We start from the raw sequence: 26,411 nt of genomic DNA on the forward strand, positions 1-26,411 counted from the left end.
AGGAAGTCTGTTGCGATTGCCAGCGACCGGAGAGCCTGCTGTGTAACCAGAGCCTGGTGCAACCCTTCCTTCCAATCGACCTTGGGGGATCCTGCATGGGACAACTCCTACCCCGAAGCTGGTGAGATCCACTAGTCTTAAGAAGACCTGTATTTTTAGCCATCCCACGACGTGCTGCAACCTTGCTTGGCTGCAAACTGCCAATACCCTGGGACCTCAAGCCTGAGTGCAGTGCATGGTCTTCCAAAGACCGAATCAGTGGTAGACTCCTGCTGAACCTCCAGTGACACAATGTGAATCCCTAAAGTCCCCTCACCCAGGAGTGCAGGACCGAGAGAGTGAAGAGAATCTGACGAGCAATATTTGTTCATCTGGCTCCTGTAGAAAGGTGCCAAATCCACAGAGCCGCGAGAATCCATGAAGAAACCTTTGCTGGAATCCTCCTGACGACTGCTGCAAGTTCCCAACCAGTGTCCAGTTTTTTCGATTCCAGACCAAGAACCCATGGACCACGTCCTGTGCTGCTTCATCCTAAAGGCATCCACCCAGAAGCTCTTCTTTTCTCCTAAAGTACTGTGTGGGCTTGGGTTATACTTACCTTATGCTTGGTGTGCTTCCTGTGAGGCTCAGTGACTCATTTTAGTAGCTGGGAGTTTGCCCATACCACTTGCCCTGGCCTGATCCTGAAACGCATATAGGGAGCCTTCTGTGAAGTCCCTCAACACTTTAACTCTGAAAAAGTGAATACTTACTTGTTTAAGAAGATCTTGTATGGAACTTTGACTTTCCTGCAACTGAACCCTGTCTCAAACTGCATACAGCTGGCACCTAGACCACTAGGGTCCCTCTTCTACCTCTGCAAGAACTCCTGCAATAGACTAGGGATGGGCTGGATAAGAAAAGAATTCTAAGTGTAAAAGTACTTACTTGCTAAATAAGTTAGTGTGGTAACTGTGTCTCTGTGAAAGAAGTTCCACAGTGTCATTACGTTTATGCTTACCTTTTGAGTTGCATTGTGCCCCTCTAAAAAGTATATAAGTTGTTTTACTAACTTTCAATGGTGTTTCCCCCTTCTAAAAAGTAATGTGTTGGTACTATTTCATCATTGCTTAACTGAATGAGTCTAAAAGCTTACCAATAGGGTTTACCTGCCTTGAATAACCTTGTGTCATTCTTAAATTGTATCATTGGGGTTTGCTGTCCGTGGTCTGCTTTATACAGATCTAAATCATTCTTTGAGTTAATACTTGTCTTTGAGATGCTGGTAGACCCTCTTAAAGGTATATAGGCCTTACTCCCCTTGATTAGCCGGTGCTCATCTAAATCTGTAACAATGAGCTGTGCTTCCATGAATTGCTTTGGTGCTATTGTAAAGCAATTTGATAAAGTTCTTAGTTAAGCTTAGAAACTGTATTATGCATGTCTTAAAAGTATACTGGGTATAACTAGCTGTTAGCAGATAGTTATGTACCAATAGGTCAATTACTTACCTTGAAATACATTGTGTCTTTGTTAAAGTGATGAGGCGAATAAAGAGCAAATATTGCAGATTTTCCCTGATACCCGTAATTCGATTCTACGAAGGCACAATTAGCCCCAAACTGCTTTACGGTTTAGAAATTCTTGATGACTGGGCACTTGAGTACCTAGTTCTGATAGGTGTAATCTGCCGGAAGGTTTTGGGTATCGCAAACTCAGTCCCTGTGGCTGCCATTCGACGCGTATTTGGCCTCACTTTACTAAAAGTGTGAGGCCAATTGCTCATTTCGGCCCTTTATGGGAAATTCCTTGAGCCAAACATGAACACCTTGTATCATGCAATTGCACAGGAGATGAAGACGGGGCTAGTGCCCACCCTTAATGATTTCAATAAACATGGTGAAACCTTACTAATTCAAATACACCTTACAAGGGAGGATCTGCTCAATTACCCTGTTAGGACAAAAAAGAAACTCTTTGAACGTGATTGGTGCTCCAACACGGAAAAAATGCATGTATATGTGTCTTTGGCAGCTTAGCAAGGACCATAGAAGTAGAGGGACATTGGCTCCCTAGATCACTAAGTTTCCCAGTAATACAATCAGAGCTGATTTCATAAGATTCCGATGGAACTTATTACAGGCTAAAGAGGTTATGGTCAGAAGGAAAATTGTTGCATTGGATAATGAACAGTGTAAATTTTGTCATATGTGAGGGACGGTTAAAGCATTAGAACATCTAGTAGTCCATATGTCCCAATTTGAGATCAAGGAGGTACTTACATTTTAAGACTTTTTTTGCTACATGTAGAGACATTGATCATGAATCTTTTGGGGGAAAATGTATTGGTCAACAGACAAATTTGGTGGTCTCTGTGATGCATTTTCTGTATAATTTGAATTTGGATAAACATGTACTAAGGGAGGATGAACAAAAAAGAATGGGATGTAGTAATGATTTAAGGTGTAAGCTTTCACATTTTCATCTTTTTTTCTTCTGTATTCCTTATTTTTATGTTTCCAATTTTTAATTGAGTTCAGAGTATTATAGCCTTAGCCAAATTAATTTTATTATTTCTTTTAAACATTTTGTGTAGTGATTTTAAGAATTGTATGTTTCGTTAGTTTTGATTAATTGTTTTTCTTATTATTAAGGTTGAATTAATTTTAACCAATAAACAATATTTTTAAAACGCGTAATTGGGTTTTGCTTTCAATGATTTGCTTAGTGCATTCTAAAATAATTGTGTTCATACTTTGTGTCTTTGAGCAGCTTAAGACCCCGCAGAAAGTATGAGTTTATTTACTAGCTCTGAGTTCTAAAAAGTAATATTGCAATGAGTATACTTGTAACAGGGTTGGTTTATTGTGCAATTTCATAACTACTTGTCACTGCATGACTGACAGGGTCAACTACTCTTGAAATACTGATTTGTATCCTAAAAGTTTATCTAAACTGGTCTTATTCCACAAGAATAGTATATCACTATACTGAATGTATATATACCCTTAGGTTTGACTCATCTTGACTTGCTTCATGCTCCTCTAAATAAGGCACAGCTCCACCTCACTGATGCCCAACAAGGCTGAAACACGTGTATGGGCTTGCTGTTGGTACTCTTGTTCAGAAGGGAATTACCATAGCATTTCGGTGCTGGACTGCCCATGTGGGCGAGACAAAGACTGATCTGCAAATGGATATTTCCCATCTGTGAAAGGTACAGTGAGCCAAAAGCGACCCTCAAAGTGGGAAAAAAACAGAATAGGTTATCATGCCATGTTCTTTCTGGAGAGGGGCGCCTACTACCCTTTTTTGAGAAGGCTTTACCTTGGTTTGCATACCATAGGTGTTGAGTTTTTTTTTTTTTGTTATGAATGTTTTGTTTGATGTTCTAGTACTTACCAAAGATGTATCTTGGTCTACTTGTAATTAAATAACCCTTTTATTTTTACAATACATAGTGTTTTAGTGTTTCTTTGGACCAGATGTATGGTACAATTTCTTTGTACCAAGCTACAGCCCTCTCTCCCTCCTAAAATAAGCCTGGCTGCTCTGTCCATGCTAACAAAACATTCTTAGGTGGTACAGCCTTATACTAAGAGTGGAGCGTATGTACTGCCTCAGATATGGGTTTTATGAAGTATTGGTAGGACTTTAGAAAAACTGTCATAACGGAGTGGACACCAACCTTTTAATGAATTTTAATATAGTGATGCATGTTTGTAGGTGGTAAACAGCAACACAACTCTTGCACAAGGTATGGGGTCGTTGGGATATTTGTTTCCTTTTAGAATGCCTTTCTCTCCCCCCCCCCCCCCCCCCCTTCCTTCGGGGTCGTTATCACTTAATATTGTATCTTCAGCTATGGAGAGGACTCCTTTTAGATTTTGCCCTTGTAACGGCAAATTCTCCTTGGAAAGATGAGTTTAAGCGGTGTAAATGCTGCTTACCCCTCGACCAAGACGAGGCCAGCAGTGCGGTCTGTAATCTCCTTTGTCCAAAAACTTTGAAGGACCGCATGGTCAAGATGTCGGCAGCCTACGCTATGTCGAAGGCTGATTCCTCACCCACCGCCGAATGTGACGAGGGGGACAGTGATAACGCTACCTCCGTATCTGAGGTTGTCGACCTCTCTAAGGCGAGCTCCCGCTTCTCTGCGTCTGTCCCCAGCCCCGACAGGTTCGGCTCACGCCCTACTTATGGGGATGTACACCCCGGCGACGCCGACGCACATGAAAAGTAAAAACTAATATAAGGATCACCTTTCTTTTTTCAACAGACATTTCCCTGATGAAAGGCCCTGCGAGGTCTTAAATGCATTGGTTCCGATATCTTTCTGTTGTAGTTTCATACAATCAGACCTGGAAACATTTCGCAAATCGCTACAGGGGGTTTCTCTTTAAGAGTGCATTCATCGCTGTGCGAGCATTTCCACAGTATGTAGTTCTCAGAATGCCGGTTAATCTCTATGGAGGTGGCTATGGGGCAGGGAAAGTATGTTTACTCGCCCCCTGCACTCTGGTTCACTCGGGGGCCACTGGAGATGTTTCTGAAATAGCTGGATTCATCCATGTCTGTTGCTGGACAGATGTGTTGGCCAGAGATTGTCTAGGATTGGACAGCCCTTGCCAGTTTGAACAGTGGAGATCCTTAGCATTGGTGGACTCTGGGGCAACTCCAGCTCAAATCTTGGATGAAAGAGGGACTCCTGCCGCCATTCTTTAGATCGTCGTTGGAGGCAAGACACCTACATATTAGAGAGGCCTACTGAAGACCCAAACCACGCCTTTGGAAGCTTGTCTGCAAGTTTTTTCACTTGCCCTGCAAAGCCCTGTCTCTATGCAGATCTCCTGAAGGCCTTAATAACCAGTATTGACCACTGCTTGAGAGTGATACTAGAATCTCTGAAAGATGCCACTGCTAGAGAGCCGGAGTTACAGGGAAGTAACTTATCCGTTACCCTGGAAAACACAAAGTGACTTTGAGGGTACTTTACTGTCCCTGGGCATTGGCTTCAAAGTACTCTAATCACTATGATGCACTTGACATGGGAGGAAATAGGTAACATTTTTAGTTTTTAATGTTTTTTTACTGTTCTAAGAATATTATTGTATCTTTAATTCCCTCACAAATGACTGAGAGATAGAAGCACCTAGTTTCGAGGCCACAAACATGCTTTTTAGTATTAATCAGGGATTTTAGATGTATTTTTATAATCTTGCTCTCCACTTCTCTAACTGTGAAGGCATTCTTTACACCTTGCACCATAGCTAATTTGTGTGACTAATATTTTCCCTGAAGTGTATTGCATTGGTAATTGTATATAGAGTGTATTAGGTTTTAGGAGGCCTTTGGCCGTGTTTAGTAACTGTGTTCACCCTCTAGCACTACTATTAATTATAATGTGTGCATTTGTATTATTCAAATACAATGTCCTAGAGGGATAGAATCAATGTGGAGTTTATAATGGACTCCTTCCTCCCACAGATTCCTTATCTTTAACAGCTATTTCTCTGTGCCGCTGCTCTTGTGCATTGTGGAGTATCATTGATGGCCCTAGTTGCTTTTATAATTATTTTCCTTTTATGGTAAAATATCTTGTTGCCTTTTCTTCCCAACCTTTGTCTGTATGCGTTGTTTGATACCACTAGGCATGGTACCTACCCTATATACACAGAGTGGGTTGTATTATCTGCCTAAGTACATATTCAAACTGATGGAGATCTAGACTTGTTTTAGAAGATGTACATTTTTCAGTATATCAGTGTGGTGTATTGATACGCGTGTCAACTAATTGTATGTAGTTTTGTGTCAGTCTGTTCCCCCTACTTGGGTGTTCAGCCATGTGCTCTGTCCACGTTACTTACCTTTAAGAGATGCCTGACTTCCCTTTCTTACCAGGTGTTTTAGCCTCTCCCTTAAGATTAATTGTGATGTTTCCTTTGGAAAACTGAACCACTAACCTTGTCAGAATGGTGCATGAAAACCTCCAAGCTTGATGGAAATTGCTTTCATTTCCCATCTGCAGTATCTAAGCATTCAAATCCCCCTCATTACAAAGCCCTCTTGTAAACAATTTGGGACGTAATCCCCCAGAGTGCAATGTCTGAGTTTTCCTTCTGCCTTTGTTAGGGGCCAGTGTTTCTAGGCCTACTTTTTCCACAAATCACGTTAAAACTGCTGTCTTTCTTTTATATATTTGTTCTTGAAGAACAATAGTCAGAACTTTGTATGGTGTCTTCTCACACACTCTGATGGACACTTTAGTATTTGTGCTACAATTCTCATAAATGTGTTCTCTCCTCCTCGCCCCTCTCGCTCAGCTGCTTTTGCTCTTTGACTATGTAGTCACAAAAAGAGGCTTGATGGTAGTTCCGACACAGACCTGCTGGTCAGGACAACATTAAGCAAGACACTACATCCCACTCAGATGCCCTGGCTACATACACACCAACACGCGTGTGTATACAGCTCCCAAGGTACACAAGAAACAAACCATGCAGAGATATGTTCCGAGCTGTGGGGTACAACAAACCGGGAACTGCAGGTTGCCAAGCAACTGGATTAGGATACCCTTGACTGGGAAGTACAGAGCCCTGGCATGCAAACCTAGACAGCCCATGTCTCACCGCACTAACGTAATCCTGAGTGGTGTTGCAAAACTTCCAGTCAACACAAGGCGTGTTACTTTAGGACAGTCCTTCACCATCATCAAAACCAAACATTGTAGCCAATCCCACCAATAGATAAGGCCAGTAGAACCAGCAGAATGCAACTACTCATATCACACTGACACCCTACAAAGTTCCATGCAACCGTTACAGACACGCCTGCTATTTCCATATGCATCATGAATACACAAGTCACAAACACCCCAGCAATCACACACCATGTATAGCACACAGACCAAATGTACAAATTCCCTGCATGCACAAAATGTATTCATCTGCACACCAGACATTCTTAAACCATGAACGCCAAAGAGCATGTGGTACCCATTGACTAAGTGCTCTCATTGTCTATGCAGCCTTTACCTAGGGACTTTGCCAGAATACATTCCCTGCTGCTTAGGCATTAGACCCAATTGTGATTCCCCATATAATCTCAACTAGAACATGGCGTAAAAGTGGAGAGTAGTTTTCTAGCGGCCACAGCGTGTAGCATGATGCTCACAAGACAGCAGCCTTACAGATCTAAGATCCAAAGTAGAATAGTGACAGACACAACATAAACCCCCAAGTGTTTCTCTATACAAAATATGAACTAAGTTTGTTAGGGTGAAAACCTACCGAAATCCAAACATTGCCCCTAAGCTAAATAAGTTAACCTATGACTCCTAATATTGCTGATCTAAACATTGGTCAACAGCAGAAATTCACACTCGTGCTAGAAGCCCAGCATACATACAATCGCTCTTTAAAAGAGGGGGCTCGGGGGGGGGGGGGGGGGTTAGAGGTGCCAAAATGCCCATATTGGTGTGGCCACATCTGTCGCTGTGGCAGCCCTAAGCGGGGCATCATGTCCACCAAATGATAGTTTTCACTTTTTGATGAGGTAAACATCGGTCCCTCCTGGAGTTTGCATCTTTTGCAGCATGGTTGCCTAGTGCAGTGACTCCCTATAGATGCCTTTATATACAAAGGTTAGATACTGATTACAGCCCAGCCCTGCCTGCTGAGGATCCTCCGGGGAAAAGGCATTCTGGACCCCATTTAAATTGGACCTAAATTGAGCACTAGCTCATCCCCTTATTTGCAGTTCCTTGCATGCAGATTGCTTTTAGTTCCCCTTGCCAGAGTTTTCATTTTTACTTCCACCTCAGATGGATGCCTTACCCAAGTCTTTGGAACTTCAATGGTGCTACATGGCTGATGTCCATGAAAGCATTGATCTAAAGGAAGAGGACTCTTGAAGTGACAGTGATGTGCTGCATAGCACAGATATGTAGTTTGTTGAGGCCACAATCAAGTCCTGGGGTATCTGCAGAAGATGTTCTGTTGCTGTGTGCTGTATTTCCAAAAAGAAAAGCGTGATTTCTCTAAACCTCTCATGGCATAATCTGATTGAGATTATCGCTAGTTGCGGCTTTCTGCTTGGGAATGCTGGCTTCATGGTTGGACAGATCTAGCTGGCAATCGCCCTAAAGCTGCAAGTTTCTTTCATTCCCTGAGAGTTCCCCTGTACATTTATTGGAGAATGGATGACACCTTTTGGGGGCGGTGGGCCGTCTACTATGCACTGCTCTCCACACCACAGCTCTCCTTACTTTTTCTTTGAAGTCCTTGTACACCTGTGGTTCGTTGTCCACTCATCGCCAATGTAGTAACCATAAGAGGGTAGATGATGGCTCAGAGACAGACCAGCTGTGTGCCTCTTGGTTAGAGTCCAGGTAAGCTCCCTTATACATTACGGTATCGGATCCAGTTACTCTTAATCTATATACAGGAGTGACCATCTACCGACCAGCCTCATGCACTCCCGCTCAGGCCTAACGTACACATTCACAACACTTAGACTACAAGCGCTCATCAACCTTCTCCTGAGCTTTGTCAGAAACTTGTATTAACATTGTAACCGCATTCAGTGATAGCCAGCAGAACAGCATTTAGCAAGATGCTACCACTACATTTACCAATATGCAGTATTATCGCATCATTTAGAAGTGGAAGCAATCTAGCAAAAAGTGTGAAATTGTGGTATTGCGACTTATGCAAGTGACCTGTTATTTTAATCTTCTGCCCTTTCAGTAAAGCAGCAGCTGGCAAAATGAACCTCTACGAGTCTTTTGCACAGGCGACACAGCTTGGAGACCTCCACACTTGCCTTATGATGGACATGAAGGCTTGCCAAGAAGACGATGTGCGCCTACTCTGTTACCTTACACCCTCCATTTACACTGAGGTAAGGTTACACTAAAATTCATGTCCTGTCGAACACCCTCACATGCGGCTGTTTGATACTGTTCACCTACCACTGGCTAATCTGAAGTTTCTTGTGGGAAGAATTCATGCTCTTTTGAAGTACTTGAAATCTTCTCAAATGCAGAAAGGAGAACTGGTGGATTGTGTGCCTATGTAGCGATTGCTTAACCTTCCGTCTTCCAGCATTGGTTCTTACCTAAAATACTCTAAAGTACTATCCTCTTTCTAGATTATGGAGCACCACCTATGTACTCATATCCTTTTCACTTTTCGCCATAACTATGGTGTTGTCTGTACAGGGATGGGACACTCTGTACAGCAGACTTTGAAAAAGCTAAGGGCGCATTACCAGGACCGCTTACCTGCTGGCACCTCCCTCACAAACTCCTTGGCTCCCAACCACCAGTCCCCTTCAGTGGATTGCATTTTTCATCAGATTTTTCACCTGATAGATATATCGATTGTAGCATTAGCTGCTAGGAAACCTTTAGACATGCATAGTGCGTCTCGGCGTCGACTGTCTTGACTGCACCACTCCAACTCCAGACGTGGCAGTGCATGTTTTGCGTCACTGCGCCCCCATAATTCAGTTCCTTTTTTCTGCGTGTTAGGACTGCTGTTTCGGAATGCAAATTCTCTTAAGTGAGCAACTTTTTTCCAATCTTTTTTCCAATCAACGCAGATTTGTCAGGCCCTAAAACCTCAGGTTTTGAGCGTTGTAAGGACTGCGACTTGAGGATGTTGTTAAAGACTCCAATCAAGCATTCCCACTAGGTCAGTGCCTTGTCTGGGATTGCTCAAGGGAAGCCCTTATTTATATATTTTTATGACCCGTTATACTCTGGATGATAAACCCTTATATAACGCCCCTCTCTTAGAATCCCCCTGACCCCACTGAGCCAAGAAGTAGGTTTGTTTTGCAAATTATAAAGGTTTATTTGAAAAATTAAACCATAGATATAGATCACACTTTTATAATAAATTAATATTTGATATCACACTTAGACATATGACAGTGAGTGATCAACAATGGATGATGTATACTAGCACACTGGTTTAATTACTTAGGAGTAGTATAGAGGATAAGGTAGCTGAGAATGCTTTATATGGTACAAGGAAATGGAAGGTGGAAAAGAAGCAACACAGGAATAAACTTGATATGATTTCAGCAAAACATAATATAATCACTTTTCCCCTTTTGGCAATTCACCCCCCCTCTATGCAATGTAAGGAGGTGGAAGTAACACACAGTCTTCAGGAATACAATCACAGTACAATACAAATTCAGTTCCCCCCTAGCAAGCTTAGAGAAACAGGGATGATTTTAAACACAGGCAAAGTACTTTAAAGGTGGTATGCAAAGAAGGGAAAAATATGCTAAAAATGATTTTAATTCCCTCTAAGAGATTCAGGGTGAGTGAGAGATACTTTAAATCAGTTCAGGCCAGCCCTATCAATGATTCAGGGATGGTTATCAGGTTGAAAACGGAATTCCGTAATGGAAGCAAAAGACAAATATTTTTACACGTAGCTGAAATGAAGCAAAATGTCAAATCGCTGCAATTTAGTCGCGTGCGTCGAGCGCAATTACGAAGGAATTATAAGGAGTAGCAAGTCGGAAAAGTTGGAAAGCTTAATCTCAGCTTTAAAATAAAAGTTAAATCTCGCTTCTATCACAAACGGTTCAAGAGATAAGGGCGATTTCGTGAAGGTAGATTCTCAAAATTCTCAAAATAAAAGTAAAGCTCAGAATGAGAGATGACAATTTTGCAGCTTTGAATCAACAGGAGGGACACGATTTCTATGATGCAGTTCTCAAACTAAGAGATTGGTTTTGCACAGTTCTGGCTGAGTACTCACACTAAATTTTGGGCAGGAATGTGACTTTGTCACGGATCGGGTCAGGATTGGCTGCGGTTCTCTCGCCACTGGGTACTGGTTCTGCGCACAGCGATCTGGGTCAGCTCTCAGCACTGCACAGCGATCTGGTCTCTCTGGATCTCTGGTCTCTCTGGAGATTGATGGATTTGAAGTCTGGAGTCTCCCGGCAAAGTGTCCCGCAAGAAAGTGGAAAGTGAATGTCCCTGCCTGGCTTCCAGTGGCTCTTTTTATGTCTTTTGAAAATGGGTGTGGATGCTAACTTTCTTTGCCCAACCCACTCACGATTTGATAGGTCAAGGATTTCTCTTTGACCTGATTTGAGAAGGGAGCAGTGAGTCAGAGAGAGTCATCTTTATGGCATACAGAAAGGACACTCCTCTTTGCTTTTACCGTAGAAAATAATTTTCATAACTAAACACATTTCCCAGATACACAAGTGGTTGACATTACATGTACAGATTGCAGATGGCTTAAGGTACATTATTGTTCAACTCTGATCTTCCTAAGAGCTTGCATTTAAAAATGACAACTTATTTTCGTTTTTAGTTGGTTTACCAATATTGGACGTTTACCAAAAATGGCACAAATGTACACCGCCTTTCTTCACATATTCCAGTAAATTTCCATGTCTCTAGCTTAAACCCAGTGTCTGCAACATGAATAAATTGTGGGTTTCGGTCCCAGAGCATCGTACAGATTTAAGTTTAGACTCAAATTGTAGGTACATTTTCCATTTTAAGGATCTCCAAATTGTACATTCCTGTCATCTGGTTACAATTAGTTATCAGTGTTTTTATAAAACATATATTTGCCTTCAATTCACAAAAAGTGTCTGGCCCGGCCCTAGGAACTGGGTGAGTCAGGGATCACATGTCTCTTCTTCCAGGCAGAGCTCTTTTTACAGTCCACACCCAAATCAGCATACTCCATTCAATTGAAAGAGTCTATTGTGTTGACTGAGGTCAGCAGACCAGGGGGCCACTCTGCATTTGGTTAGCATGACCATGTGATCTCCTGGGCTTTTGCTGGTAAGGGCTGGTTTGAATGCTTCCCATGGACAGAGGCCCTTTGAACTGTTTTAATTGAATCAGACTGCCTCCTGGGAACAAACCTTTGAAGTCCCAGCTAGCTCAGGATGCTGTTTAGCTTCTGCAATACAGGTCCCCAGTCAGAGTTTAGACCGATAGCGCTGGTTTGTGGAAAATGTCGGTACTGCACCTATTTTTGGGATCTGTCTTGAATTAATCCATTTCCAAAAGAAAGGATTTTACTTGATAGTATGATCCTTGCTTGACATGGCATTGATGTGGATCTGTAGTAGAGTAAAGTAAAACACTCAACCATAGTTGGATTTTTGTTTGGTGGTTCTGGGCCCATGATCTTAGCAATTTTTGACATTAATAAAAACGGGTTTTTAACAGAACCATCTTTCTTTGCACTGGTGGGTGGCAGGTCAGGGGACCATTTTGCTGTGCGCAAAACTGCACGGTTCTCCCGGATTCTGGCGCAAATGTTGGCTTTTCCGCTCGCTTGGATTTCCTAAACCCACAGCACCAAATGTTGCAGCATAATAGTCCAAACGTGGGTCAGGACACCCAACAATGTCCATCACGGACACGCACAGTATTTGCGTGTGGTGTCTCGAGGTGGAACACTACGTCGAGCAGTGCAGTTCCTGTCAACATATAAACCCGAAGGCGATCCGGAAACGGTCGGCACAACTAGCCCTCGTGCGGCCAAATCTCCTGCGTGATAGACTGTCAGGTCGTCGGGCCCTCAACACCGAAGGCCCTATGCCCGAGAAAGAGTACAGGCACCGTAAGAAAATGAAAAAGTGCTTACACACAGTGAGTTGCACCATTCATCCTCATCCTACCACAAGAAGAAGAAACAACCTCAGCATAGACACCACTCCTGTTCGTCGTAGGCGCAGGATAATTCCTTCCCAGCTACTGGTGCCCCAGCGGAGGAGTTGATGGCATTTAAAATCCAGATGCTCAAACTCTTCAAAAAGCCACCGCAAAAACGTCTTCGGCCCCGATGCCATATGCAATCCAGGCACCAGTTTTACACGGAAGTTCGGGCGCCAAGGTGGCCTTGTCAGGTCTCACTCCCTTGACTATCACAAAGCCGACAGCAGTGCCATTGGCTCTTGATTCCTCGACGATGTGAGGCCTTGTCGGAATGGTTCCCTTGACATTTTTGGTCAACAGCCCATTTGTCCCGGAGTCAAGATTGGAATTTTTCCACTCTGTGGTCTATCTTCAACAAAGAAGGGAATCCGGTGCCTTTTGGTATGGAGCCGATGAGCGGGAGAGTTGGTGAAGCCGACTTATTTATGGATCGGGCCAGCTTACTGACTCCGGCTTATATTCTGCATGGAGTAAGTTGGCTTGACACTTCACCTGACCTCAGCCTGTAGCAGGCATCCCCGTTTGGACATCCCAATTCTCAGACCAGAAAGAGTTTAAGAGGGTGGTTATGGCTTTCGGGATGGGTACCCCAGAAAAGCCACTTCTTGCCTACAAGCTCAAATACATCCTGGACATAAGCCCACAGACGGAAAGAGAATTGTCCTTTAATGCAGCCGTATCTGACTCCCTTCACACGTTGTGACAGAAGCCATGTTCCATACCAGTTGTGGATGTCGAGCAGACCAAAAAGTGTAAGCCAGCTAGGGGGATTTGCCCTTCCTTATGGCTCACCTTACTTCAGAAGGGTTGAGGGCTCAAGCTGCCACGGTAAACTCACGGCCAGCCACATCCAGACTGCTATGGATATGGAGTCCCAGAAGACTGACTCTTTAGCGAAGAACATTTTTGCGTCAAGAAGCATAGCTCTAGAGGAAATCCATGTCAACTGTGCCGTTGCTAAATATTCTGACATCCTTTGGAGAACAATAACTGAGGCGGCTGATTATCTTTGAGCAGGGGTGGTGTGAGATGGGTTTTATGATCAGATTAATGATGGAAATTAGGTGACTTGCCTGGCCCTTCAAGCAGATCTCAACACCGCTGATTGTGTAGGTCGTGCCATATGAACGGCCACATTGCTGACGAGGGCGGCATAGCTCCATTACTCAGGTTTCTCACCTAATGTTCAAGGCAAGCTCATGGACATGGAATTTGACAGCGAACACCTGTTTGGGCCAAAACCCGACGAATCCTTAGAAATGTTAAAAAAATTTGAAACTGGTTGCAAGTATTTAGGGCTTGCGGTACAACAGACTGTCAAATAGTCCTTAGGCTTCTCCTCTAGAGGCAGGGGTTACAGGCGGTATGTTCCTGTTGGAAGGAAGGCACAACTGCTGCAGGACAAGAGGCATTTCTCGCATCCCGGACGGGGAAGAGGGGCCTCTACAGGCCAATAGACTTCAGCAGCGGCACCCGCTAAGCTGCTTTGAGTTCTCCCCACGTTTCCCTGGTTATGGGGAGAATCTCCGAGAACTGGGGCAGGTGAAAGGAGATCACCTCATACGCCTGGCTTGCAACTCGTCAGATGGGGATTCTGTCTGGCTGCCTTAAAAAGACTTTGATGCAGACACCCCACATCCCCACTAGCCAGAGCAGGAGCTCCAGGAAGAACGGTGATCCCTCTTGTTAAATGGTGCAATGGAAGAAGTACCACCCCAGGAGAGAGGCTAGGGCTGGTATTGTCGTTATTTTCATGTACCCAAGAAAGGAGGAGGACTCTGTTCCATCCTGGGCCTCAGGGCCTTGAGCAAGTTCCTGAGGAAGGACAAGTTCAGGATGGTCATGGTGGAGATTATCCAAGCTCTGCAGATCCAGGGCTGGTTGGTGTCTGTCTGGATATTCAGGACACTTATTTTCATGTACTGATCCATCAAAAGTGCAGGCAGTTCCTGAGATGCATCATCAGGGACACTGTCAGTTCAGTGTTCTCCCGTTTGCCTTAACCTCCGCACCCAAGATGTTCACCAAGCTGATGGCAGTGGTAGTGGCGCCACTAAGGAGATCTGGCCTCCACTTATTGCCTCACCTGGACGACTAGTTGATCTGAGGAAGGTTTCCGGAATTCGTATTGACGCAGCTTGTGGCATCCTGCTCTCTGATTGTGTTTGGGCTTCTCCCTGAACTTCTAGAAGTTCCATGTTACACCAACACAGAAGCTCTCAATTTCATTGTAGCAGCCCTAAAGCTTTTCTCCCAAGGAAAGAGCCACCAGTGTCAGGCAGATTGTCAGGCTTTTCCAGTACCATGGCAGCTTTCTAGCGGCTTCCTTTCTCCGCCTGTTAGACCACATGGCCTCCTGCATTTTTCTAATACCAGAGGCCAGACTGTGGATGTCATCCCTTCAGTGGCTTTTGAGGGATCACTGGTCGCAGTACCTCGACAACAAAAGGTCCTCAAGGTGTCAAAGTCTGTGGCCAGCAACCTCTTATGGGAGAGCATGATGGCGGGGGAACCCTTTTTGGCCACTGTGGCCTCAGGCAGAGGTGTTAACAGATGCATCCCTGGAGGACTGGGGAGCTCACAACAGGGATCTGCAAGTGAACTGTCTTCACGTCCCCAGTGGAGAGCTAGTGGCATATCAACAGGCTGGCTTTGCGAACAATCAGCTAGCCCTAATGTCTTTCACGCTTCCCTTGTGTAAACATGTCCCGATTCTAACGGACAACACAGTGGCCATGCATACCTGAACAAGCGAGGGGGAGGGGATGCGGTCTCCCCCCCCCCCCCCCCCCCCCCCAACTACCATGCAGGGAATCCTTGCAACTGTGGTTCTGGTTGGAGCAGAGAACAGGCTGGTGGGCGCTCTGAGCAGGCCGAGTTTTGTTTCGCACGAGTGGGAAGTTCTAGAGGATATCTTTGCTCTGGTGGGTATACCTCAACAGTCGATCCGTTTGCCACGAGCACAGGCAGTTCTGCTCGAGGGAATACCCGGTGAGGAGTGCACTAGGGGACGCATTCCTGGTGAAGTGGGTCTTCAACCTCCATTATGCGTTTCCACTGATACCCGTCATTCCATGGGTACCCAGGAGGTTCCAGGCCACCATGACCCTGATTACCCCGGACTGGGCGAAGAGAAAATGTACTCGGCACTCTTACAAATGGACATCTGCCCAACCCGCCGGCTTCCTTGGAGACCAGACCTTCTAGGAAGGTAGGGTACTTCACCCAATGCCAGAGTATCTCAACCTACATGCCTGGCTCTTACGAAGATGAGGTATGATGATTGGATCTCCCAGAAGAGGTACTTGATGTGTTTATGGCTGCACGCAGACAAGATCGCTGTATGCCCAGCAGGTGGAGAAAACGTGAGGCATGTTGCAGGGAGCGCAGGGTGGACCCCATCTCATACACCACCACCGGGATGGAATTCCTCCTGTCCCTGGTCTCATCGGGCCTTCAGATAGGCACCGTCAAAGGTTACTTGGCAGCTTTGCCTGTGTTCAAGAGGTCTCCGAGTCAGGCATCCTTCTTTTTTCCAGCATGGGGTCTGGCATGGATTCACATGCTCATGAATAGTCCCCGTCGTCAGGCTGGGAATCCTCGGTAAAGAAATAATCAGTTTCATTTTCACTTCTGAACTGTCTTTCTCCTAACAACCAATCACTGGTCTCTGGGTCATACTGCCCCCAGCCAATGGCTGCCCTCTACCTAAGCCCCTCCTCTGGCAGCCATCTTCAGATTTTTACCACACGTTCAAGTGTTGGAAGTCCTTGTGCTATAGCTCTTGAGCTTTTACTGCGTATTGAGATTTCTGTAAGAGTTCTGCTCTATTTTCCAGTCAATCGAGCCTCAAGCTCCATCGATCCATCAACTGACTAACAGGGGCCCGTTTTTCTGAACTTTCCACGCCCCTCAAGGGCGATTTTTCATCGAGTTCACTTCTTGGAGGATTCCAGAAGATTCTTGGAGGCCTACACTGCGTGGACATGGCCGAGGATAAAGGAGACTCGACGCCTCTGTTCAGGATCTGCCCAGGATGCGGGCTGCGGAACATCTTCCTGGACGATGGGCACTCACTGTGCCTTTATTGCCTACATTCGGACAGCTCGCATGTGGAGGAGGTCTGTGTGTTCTGCAAGGACATGGTGCCACGCACCATGAAGGACCGTCGCAAGCGGCTCGTCGAGTGGCTGCAGACGAAGAGCCCGGGCGGGTGAGCCCCGGCAGCATACTTCTCGCAAGAGAAAATCTGAGCGGTCTTCTAAGACCTTTTGAGGGGGCTCCGGTGATGGGGGCCCAACATGGTATGGGCTCCGCAGCAGCCAGGCTGGGTGCAGCATCGCAGACGCAGTCAACCACGAGCCAACGCTCCGGCTCAGCGAAGAAAAGGAAGTCAGACCACCCGGGTAAGCTTCTGGAGAAGGCCCGGTCGACTCCGACGGAGAAAGCCAAGGGGGAGCGAGGCGTTGCTCCTCCCCCACGGTGAAGGCCTCGGGCACGCCCAAGGTCGTGAAGACCCAGGTTCACCAGGCTAAGGCATCTATTGAGGGAGTGGTGGCGTCCCTGGCGAATGCCGCAGATGCGGTCCCTGTGGAGACAACCCCCAAGAAAAGAGTTTCCCTGCCCACGCGGAGGGAATCGTCTTTCCTGCCCATTGAGAAGACTCCTGTGAAGACTATACCGATCATCTCCCTGAGTCTGTCGCCCCGAAGAGGGGGCGGGAGGGCACAGTCCGAGGAGCTCTCGGGCCTGAAGACCGTGCCTGACAAGAAGTTCGTCGATGCCAGGTCCTACGCGAAGGACCTGACGAGGCGAACGTGGAATGCGATGAGGGAACTGACGAGGGGCGGCAGGGTGGGGAGGAACCGGAGGACACCACGCCACTGCCAATGCTCCCGTCGCAACCGCTGCCACAACTGACGAACATGTCGGCGGACATCCTACAAGCTCTGCACACCCTGTGCTCCTAGATTAGGACACAGATGCCCGTGTCTCCGACGGGCGATCCAGCGGCGCCTGGACCATCATGGGACCCGCCACCTATGCAGAGGCGTGTCCATCCGCTTCCACCCTACCATCCTTCTCCATCCCCTCTGCCGAGGGACGAGACGGAGATGACGGGCACGGACGACGGCCGCAACGACGGAACAGACGTCCCGTCGCCGGCGCCCAGGGCTTCGCCACGCGATAAGATTGGCTTGTTCCATGCCATGATCTCTAGGGCCTCGGAGCTATTTTAGCTGAACCCCGAGGACAAAAGGGGGGATTCCTTTATCAACGCTGAGAGGAAGAATGTGCTCTCGATCCTGCTGTTGGACGACATTTCGGACGAAGGACTGTCCCTCCTGAAGAACCCGTCCTCGGCCCCGGCAAAGAGAGACCAGTTCGAGAAGAAATACAGGATGTCAGGCTCTGCACCGAAGTGTCTCAGATCTCAGCCGTCCCCGTACTCTGTGCTCTTGGCGGCAGTCAGGAAGAAATCTGCGGGGTCGGCGGCATCGACTTCCACTTCCCCACCGCATGGCGAGGGAAAGAAGCTAGACACCTGGGACGACGGGTCATCTTGTCGGCGGCAACAACCATTAAGGCGGGCCACGCTCTCGCCATCGTGCCCCTCTCCTGGACTTCCTTCCGGACGACAAGAGGGCGGAGGCTCTGAAATCCTACAAGAAGGCAAGGTGGCATCGGACCATGCCATCACGGTGGCCACGGACATGGCTGACACCGGTTTCTGCCAGATGGGCAACGGCGTTTGCCTTCGTCGGCGGGGTTGGCTGAAGGCCACCAACTTCCGTCAGGACGTCTAGCCAAGGGTATTGGACGTGCCCTTCAACGGTGACAACTTGTTCGGCAAGACAGTGGACGAATCTCTGCAGGCCATCAATGCAGATACCAAGACAGCTCGTGCCTTGAGCACACCAACATCGATGGACGTCCTTTCGGGCCTCCGGGGGGCAAGTCCCATGGTGCCTCCAAAGGATTCGGTGGCAACTTCTCTTCGTACCATCGACCATCCTGTTCCTCGGCCCAGGAAGCCTACAAGGGCCGCAGCAAAGCCGGAGGAAATCGTTGTCACCAAGGCCCCCAAAGTGGGTCGTCTATGATGAAGCAGGACTGAACCGGCCTTGACATCGGGCCCCCACGCGAGCACCCCGGTGGGAGGCCAGCTGGCGAACTTCGGCGTGTGGCCGTCGATCTCCACTGACCATTGGGTGCTGGACGCCCTGCCCCACAGACACACCCTGGAGTTCCAAAGGAAGTGTCCCCCATTCCACCAGTGGCCAGGCAAGAAAACCATGTGGCACAACTGCTTCTAGCGGTACGAGCGATGCTGAGATAGGGTGCGATGGAACTCGTCCCGAAGAGGATCCGGAGTGTACTCGTGCTACTTCCTCGTCAGGAAAAAGACTGGTGGTTGGCGGCCCATCCTGGATCTCTGCTGCCTCAAAAAATACATCAAGTCCCAGAAGTTTCGGATGGTCACCCTCCAGCACGTGCTGGGACAGCTGGAGGAAGGGGACTTCCGGTCGTCGCTGGACCTGGAGGATGCTTATTTTCACATGCCCATCCACAAGGAGCATCGAAAGTTCCTACGCTTCGTGGTCCAGGGGCAACACTATCAATGCAAGGCCCTTCCATTCGGGTTGAAGTCGGCACCAAGGGTCTTCACCAAGTGCCTGGTGTTGGTGGCGGCACGGCTGCGCCTGCACGGGATCCACATCTACCGCTACCTGGACGGTTGGTTCATCTGAGCGAAGTCGAGGGAACTCTGTCGACCACACAGCGAGGACCGTCCGACTGCTCACGTAACTGCGGTTCTCGATAAACTATGCAAAGTCCTGCATGGTGCCATCGCAGGACGCTCGGTTTCTGGGGTCCAGGCTCAACAGTGTCGTGCCTGGCTTTGCCGTCGGAGGACAGGATAAAGGCCATCCTGGGCAAGGTACAACGGCTGTTGACCATTTATTTATTTATTTATTAAATTTATATAGCGCGCAGGCAGCCCAGGGGCATTGTGGCACTGTTACTTGCAGGAAGACTTAGTTACAATGTGAGCAGGTTGTGCCTTGGGTTACAGTAAGGCAGTGACCTGTGATCAGATATATCACATAATACATCATACAATACAATTATGAGGGCTAGGCCATGTAATTGTTAGATGAACAGGGTCGTTTTCAGGGTTTTCCGAAAGGCGGTCAGTGAGGGTTCAGAGCGCAGGGAGCTAGGGAGGGTGTTCCAGTGTACGGCAGCGAGGTACGGGAAACTGGAGCCCCCTGCTCTGGTCCTTGTTACCCTGGGTACTGAGAGCATGCTGGCATAGGGTGATCTAGTGGGTCTTGTGGAGGAGACCAGGTGGATCCTCTGCGAAAGGTACATTGGGGCGGCAAGATGGACACATTTGTGGGTGATGCTTAGAGCCTTGAATAGGATCCTCTCCTTTATGGGGAGCCAGTGGGAAGCTTTTCTGGCAGCGGTGATGTGCTCTCTCTTGGCAATGCCTTGTGCAGCGCGTAGGGCACTGTTCTGTATTACTTGGAGCTTCTCAAGATTTTTGTTGGAGGTCCCAAGGAAAAGAATATTGCAGTAATCAAGTCGCGAGCCGGTTATGGCCCTGGCTATGTTAGTGCAGGTGTCTTTTGACAGATAAGGTCTGATTGCGTTAAGGAGTTTTGCATGGTAAGCGGCAGAGGAGGCAATGGCGTTTACTTGTCTGGTCATGGATAGATTGGAGTCTAAGTAGACGCCTAGTGTTTTTACCGTGTCAAGTACTGGGATCGTGATTGAGTCAATGGTGAAATGGCTGAACTGAGCATCAAGTTTCTTGATGGTGTCAGGGGAGCCTACGAGTAGGAGCTCAGTTTTGTCGGAGTTGAGGCAGAGGCCATTGATAGCCATCCACATTTGAATTGTGTTGTAGATGTTGTTGAGGGTAGCAGACTCCGTGTCATAGTTGCCTGTCAGAGTGAGAAGGATCTGTGTGTCGTCGGCGTAGTTGGTGTAAGAGATGCCCATGGCGTCAAGGATGAGGAAGAGGGGGCGGGTGAAGATGTTGTAGAGGGTGGGGGAGAGGCAGGAGCCTTGGGGCACCCCACATAGCATGATAGAGGGTGATGCAGTGGCTAGGTCGGAGAAGACCTGCATGGTCCTGCCTTGGAGGAAGGAGGCGATCCATGTAATGGCTTCTTGAGAGAAGTTGGCTGTGGAGGAGAGGTGGTGGCAGAGGATGTCGTGGTCTACAAGATCAAAGGCTGCCGACAGATCCAGGAGAAGGAGCAAGGCAGGTTTGCCTTGGTCCCTTGCGCAGGCCATTTGGTTTTTTAGGTCGAGTAGGGCGGTCTCTGTCCCATGCCTAGGGCGAAAGCCGGATTGTCTCAGTCCAAGGAGGTTCTGTTCTTCGAGGAAGTGCTGGACCTGCAGGTAGGCTGCTTTGTCTAGAATCTTGAGGAGGAAAGGGACAGTGGTGATGGGGCGGTAGTTATTAGGGGAGGTGGGGTCAAGTGTGGGTTTCTTTATGAGGGGTCGGACCCATGCTTCCTTTAGGCAGGCGGGGACTCTCCCCGTGGTGAAGGAGGCGTTGACGAAGGCTGTTAGAAAAGGGGCCAAGGTGTCTGCGCAGTCTTTGATGATGGAGGCAGGACAGGGGTCGCCTTTGCAATTGGAGGGTTTTATGTTTTTCATAATGTTGATCATGTCGTTTTCTTGGACGGTTTTAAACAAGAAGGTGGGTGGGGCCTCAGTGGGTGACCATGGAAGTTGCCAGGGTGAGGTCCATCAAGTCCCTGCTCAGCATGATTTCGTCATGCATCTACCTCGTTTGGCTGTGTAGGCTGCGAATGCTGCCGCTGCAAGAGTTCCTCGACGCCTGTTGGATCAAGGTATCAGAAGCTTCGAGGACAAGATCACCCTCAACGAGACATTCCGCCGAGCGATTTGTTGGTAGGGCGTCCGAGCGCATCTAGCTGCGGCCATGGACTTTCAGACCCCTGCACATCAGGAGACGGTGACGACAGACACCTCCCTTGAGGGATGGGGCGCGCTCACTGGAAATCTCAGCGCAAGAGGCCTTTGGCTTCCGGAGGAGAAGTCGTTGCACATCAACGTCTTAGCGCTCTGTGCCATGTTTTGGGCCCTCAAATCATTCTTTCCGTCCCTCAAGGGCAAGGTGGTGCGGGTCTTCACCAACAACGCCACCACGATGTTCTACATTCGAAAGCAGGAGGTCACCAGATCCCCGGCTCTCTCCAAGGAAGCGCAGGATCTATGGCACTGGGCCGTCGCCCAGGGGATGTTCCTGGTACCCTTTCATCTGGCAGGAGTGAAGAACACTGTCGCCGACTCGCTCAGCCAGGAGCTGCGCTCTTGCCACGAGTGGGAGCTTTGGCAGGATCAGGTGGACCTACTGTTTCGACGATGGGGCAATCCCCAGATCAATCTGTTTGCGACGGCGATGAAAACCAAGTGCCAGCGGTTCGCCAGCAGGTTTCCCCAGCCGGGGGGGCATGGGGGATGCATTCTCCTTCCCCTGGGACGGCCTGTTCGTCTATGCGTTTCCCTCGTTGCCATTGCTTCTGCGACTCATCAGTCAACTCAGACGGTCCCGGTGCAGTATGATCATAGTTGCACTGGCGTGGCCGAGGCAGATATGGTACCCGGGCCTTCTGGACATGTCAACGTCCCCTCCAGTCAAGCTTCCGGCAGATGCAGATCTTCTCGCTAGGGAAGGAGGCCCATTTCTGCACCACGACCCAGGGTCGCTGAACTTGCGGGCATGGCTCCTGCAGCGCTAGAGTTTGGTGGATATGATCTCCCGGCGGACTTCAAGGAGGTGCTTGCCAAGGCCAGGGCTTCGTCTGCGTTGACATGCTACGGCCATAAGTGGAAGAGGTTCGCCGTCTGGTGCCGTGCACAGAAACTCGACCCTCTACGGATTACAACCCTGCAGGTGCTGCCGTATTTGCTGTCGCTGGCCAAGGCAGGGTTGGCCCATGCTTCCATCAAGGTTCATCTGGCGGCTATCTCCCGCTACACCAGAACTCCAGGGCGTTCGTCGTCGTGGTCACACCGCCTGGTCAAGTAATTCATTGAAGGACTTTTCCGTTCGTTCCCGCCGGTGAAGGCTCCGGCCCTGGCGTGGGAGCTCAATGTGTGCTGACTAGGCTCATGGGGTCCCCCGTTCGAGCCTATGCATTTGGCGCCGCTGAATTTTTTATCCTGGAAGACAGCGTTTCTTGTGGCCATCCCCTCCGCATGATGAGTGGGAGAGATTCAGGCCCTCTTTTGTAAACCACCTTACTTGACATTCCACGAGACGAGGGTGGTGCTGCGGACACACCCCTCTTTCATGCCCAAGGTGCCGTCGGACTTCCATCTCAGCGAGCCCTTGGTGTTACCTGTTTTCTTCCCGTCGCCGGCTGGGAGGACTTTGCATTCGCTGGATGTGGCTAGAGCGCTGATGTTCTATGTGGACCGTACAAAGTGTTTTCAGAAGACATCACAGCTGTTTGTGAACTTTGGCACTGTGAACCAAGGGACGGCCCTCTCTAAGGCTTCCATTTCCAGGTGGTTCTACGGCTGCATCACCCATTGTCACCGGTTGGCAAACCAACTGTTGCCTGGCCGTCCGAGAGCCCATTCGACCAGAGTGATTGCTGCAACTACGGCGTTCCTGTCTGGTGTGCGCCTGCTGGACATCTGCAGGGCTGCTACGTGGAGGTCGACGCACACCTTCACGAAATTCTACTGCGTCGACCGGGATTCCAGAGAGGAGTGAAGAGTCGGCCAAGCAGTGCTGCGCAACCTGTTCGTTTGAGCCTGGTGAGGAGGTAAGAGATGCTTAATGTTGAGATGTTGATATGCTTAATTTGGGCCTCGCCACCTCCCGTGGTTATGCATTTGTGTACTGCTATGTATTCTTTATCATGAGCATGTGAATCCATGCCAGACCCCATGCTGGAGAAGGAACAAGTTACTTACCTGCAAACCCTCCCACCTACCCCTCTGCGGCTCTTCTCTTGGTCCTACTGCCACTTTACGTGCTTCCAAATCTGAAGAAGGCTGCCAGAGGAGGGGCTTAGGTAGAGGGCAGTCATTGGCTGGGGACAGTATGACCCAGAGACTGGGGATTGGTTGTTAGGAGAAAGACAGTTCAGAAACAAAACTGAAACTGATTTTTTTCTTTACCGAGGATTCCCGGCTTGACAACGGGGAATATTCATGAGCATGTGAATCCGTGCCAGACCCATGCTGGAGAACAACATTTACAAGTAAGTAACTTGTTATTACTATCCCTGTAATGACCCAATTTCTGTAGGGCCTTGTGAATAGGTTTCCACCGACACCTTTAGGGGTCCCGGATTGAGACCTCAATTTGGTGCTGACTTATTTTTATGGCGGCGCTGTTCGAACCAATGCATTCTTCTTCTTTTATACTACTGAAGATTAAGACTGCTTTTCTGATGGCACTCGCGTCAGCAAGGGGTGTAAGTGAGGTTCAGGATCTCTTGCAGGCCGCCCATTCTGCGTTTTTTCAAGGAAAAGGTTTGACCTAAAATCCGACATAAATTCCTCCTAAAGTTGGTATCAGAGTTTCACGTCTCTCGAGTCATTGACCTGCCGCTTTTCTACCCGCTGCCTCACTCTTTCAGGGATTAGGAAAGACTGCACAGGCTGTACTCAAAGAGGGTGCTCAGCTGCTATGTAGACATGACGGCAGACTTTAGACATGACGACCAACTCCGTTACTTTCTAAAGGCCTGGTGGTGTCTAAGCAGAGGTTTTCCTGTTGGATAATTTTCTTAATTGTAGAATGCTTCCAAAAAGCGGGAAAAGAATTGGCATCAGGTGCATTTCGCCACGCACGTGTGCTACCTCTGCTTTGTAAGTGACTTGTTCATCGCTCCACGCGTTCACAAGACATATCTGTCTGACGTGGCGCGGACGCCTGATTCGGAAGAGCAGTGTGTAGAGATTTTTGGTTTGAGACTTTCATCCTGCCTCCACACGCTGTACTGCTTTGTGGAATCTGTGGTAGATTGCAATCCATTGATGGAGAAATTACTTGCCAGTAATGTTCTTTCGAAGGGATTGTGTCCTCCGACGTATTCCTTATCGTTGATAATTCGTCTCCAGCTTGCTGGCCTCGGAAATCTTTTCTCTGTAGAGGGCGCTGCACGTCGACCTCCGCCGAGTTGATGTCCCTCATCAGCCCCCGTGTCGGCGCCGACATCACCATGCCCATAAATAGTCACGCGCGGCGTCCGTTGCTCAGTTCCGTTTTTCTGCGCTTCGAGGGGCCTCGGAATATCGTTGCTCAGTTCAGTCAGATAAACCTATTCTATTTCCTTGATAAAACCAACTCGTTCTCGATGGCTTCTTCATCTGAACCGACGACTCCGCGGTCCGGCTTCAAAAAATGTCGAGACTGCGGAAAGAAAATGTCGATAGCGGATCCTCACAGGATCTGTTTGTGGTGCTTGGGAGTCGAGCACCATTGTTCGGAGTGTGAGGACTGCATGTCGATGACGGCGAAAGCCTTGAAGGAGCGCAGGGGGAAGCTCGAGAGAGGTAAGTCAGTCAAAACCTCCTCGAAAGTTTCTTCGGCTGGGTCGAGGCATTTGTCTCCTCGCCGTCGAAAGCATTCCCATTCTAGGTCTCGAAGTAGCTCCCACCACTCGTCAAGATCTAGACACTCAAAGAAGAGACATCGAAGATCCCCTTCCTCGTCATCTTCGGTTTCCCCAGAAAGGGTCTCCTGCCCCACAAAACACAGCTCTCAGGCTGAGTGGGAGGAATTCAGGAAGAAAATGCTAAGCGTCTTCGAGAAAGCGGCCTCGACCCCCTTGAAGACAGCTGAGGGTGATACCCTGGGTGAAAAACCCAAAAAATCGAAACTCTGCGAGTCGTTGCACCCGGCGAAAGAGTCCACCCGAGAGAGCCAGGGGCCATCGGGTAGGAAGGCACCATCTTCGACGCCGTCGAAGATCCCTTCGATGCATGGATCGGCGCCATCGACGCCGTTGTCGAAGGGTTCTTCGACGCGTCGATCAAATCGATGCCATCGCCGACGCCGATAAAAGAAAAAAACACGGCTACTTCACAGCCAACGGTTATACCCAGAGCCTCCAGCACGACGCTGAGAACATCGTCGACATCCTCAAGTAGGATCCCGATCCTCTCGAGTTCCTCAAGGCCTCTTCCAGTTTTCTCGACGCCTTTCTCGGCGCCTTCGAAGCCTTTCACATCGCCGTCGACGACATCGACATTTTCTCGCCGAATAATGGCAAGTTTGGCTCCTTCTGCTTTAGAAATGGGTTTTACACCATTTCCGAGGTCAGAGTACCCCAGATTATCTTCAATCTATGAAAAGGGGAGGATTCTGACCAAGAAAGACCCTTCGGGCTGCAGAGGACCACACCACCTATTTCAGAGGATTTTACCTCTGAAAGAAGGTTCAAAGACCTACAGGAATCATTACATGAGGCAAGTGGACTGGACACTTCCCCAGATGTGGAATTCGTCAAACCAGACCCAGGGGGGAACATGCCGAAACCCCCTATAGAAAGAACCCTGATGGCAAGAATTATTGAATTCATGGGTTGGTCTGCGCCTTCACCTGTTTTTCAACAGGATGGACCTTACAGACATACTAGACAAAGGTCCACAGGAGGATCCTGTGGTCCCTTTCCATACAGCTTTACAAAGGAAGATTTCATCAAAT

The 26,411-nt window shown here is 48.3% G+C and overlaps 1 protein-coding gene across 2 annotated transcripts in view; it reads left to right on the plus strand.

Annotated features, from left to right (window-relative positions):
• Positions 1-26,411, plus strand: part of INTS3 (integrator complex subunit 3) — a 1,800,341-nt gene that overhangs the window by 1,024,820 nt on the left and 749,110 nt on the right. For both annotated transcript variants that reach the window (XM_069651244.1, XM_069651252.1), the window contains exon 21: positions 8,727-8,880. In XM_069651244.1, coding sequence (XP_069507345.1) covers positions 8,727-8,880 — 154 coding nt within the window. The remainder of the gene's footprint in view (positions 1-8,726; positions 8,881-26,411) is intronic.

Source organism: Ambystoma mexicanum, chromosome 1p (genome assembly GCF_040938575.1).
Source record: "Ambystoma mexicanum isolate Mex_15411 chromosome 1p, UKY_AmexF1_1, whole genome shotgun sequence".
In the NCBI taxonomy this organism is placed as follows: Eukaryota; Metazoa; Chordata; class Amphibia; order Caudata; family Ambystomatidae; genus Ambystoma; species Ambystoma mexicanum.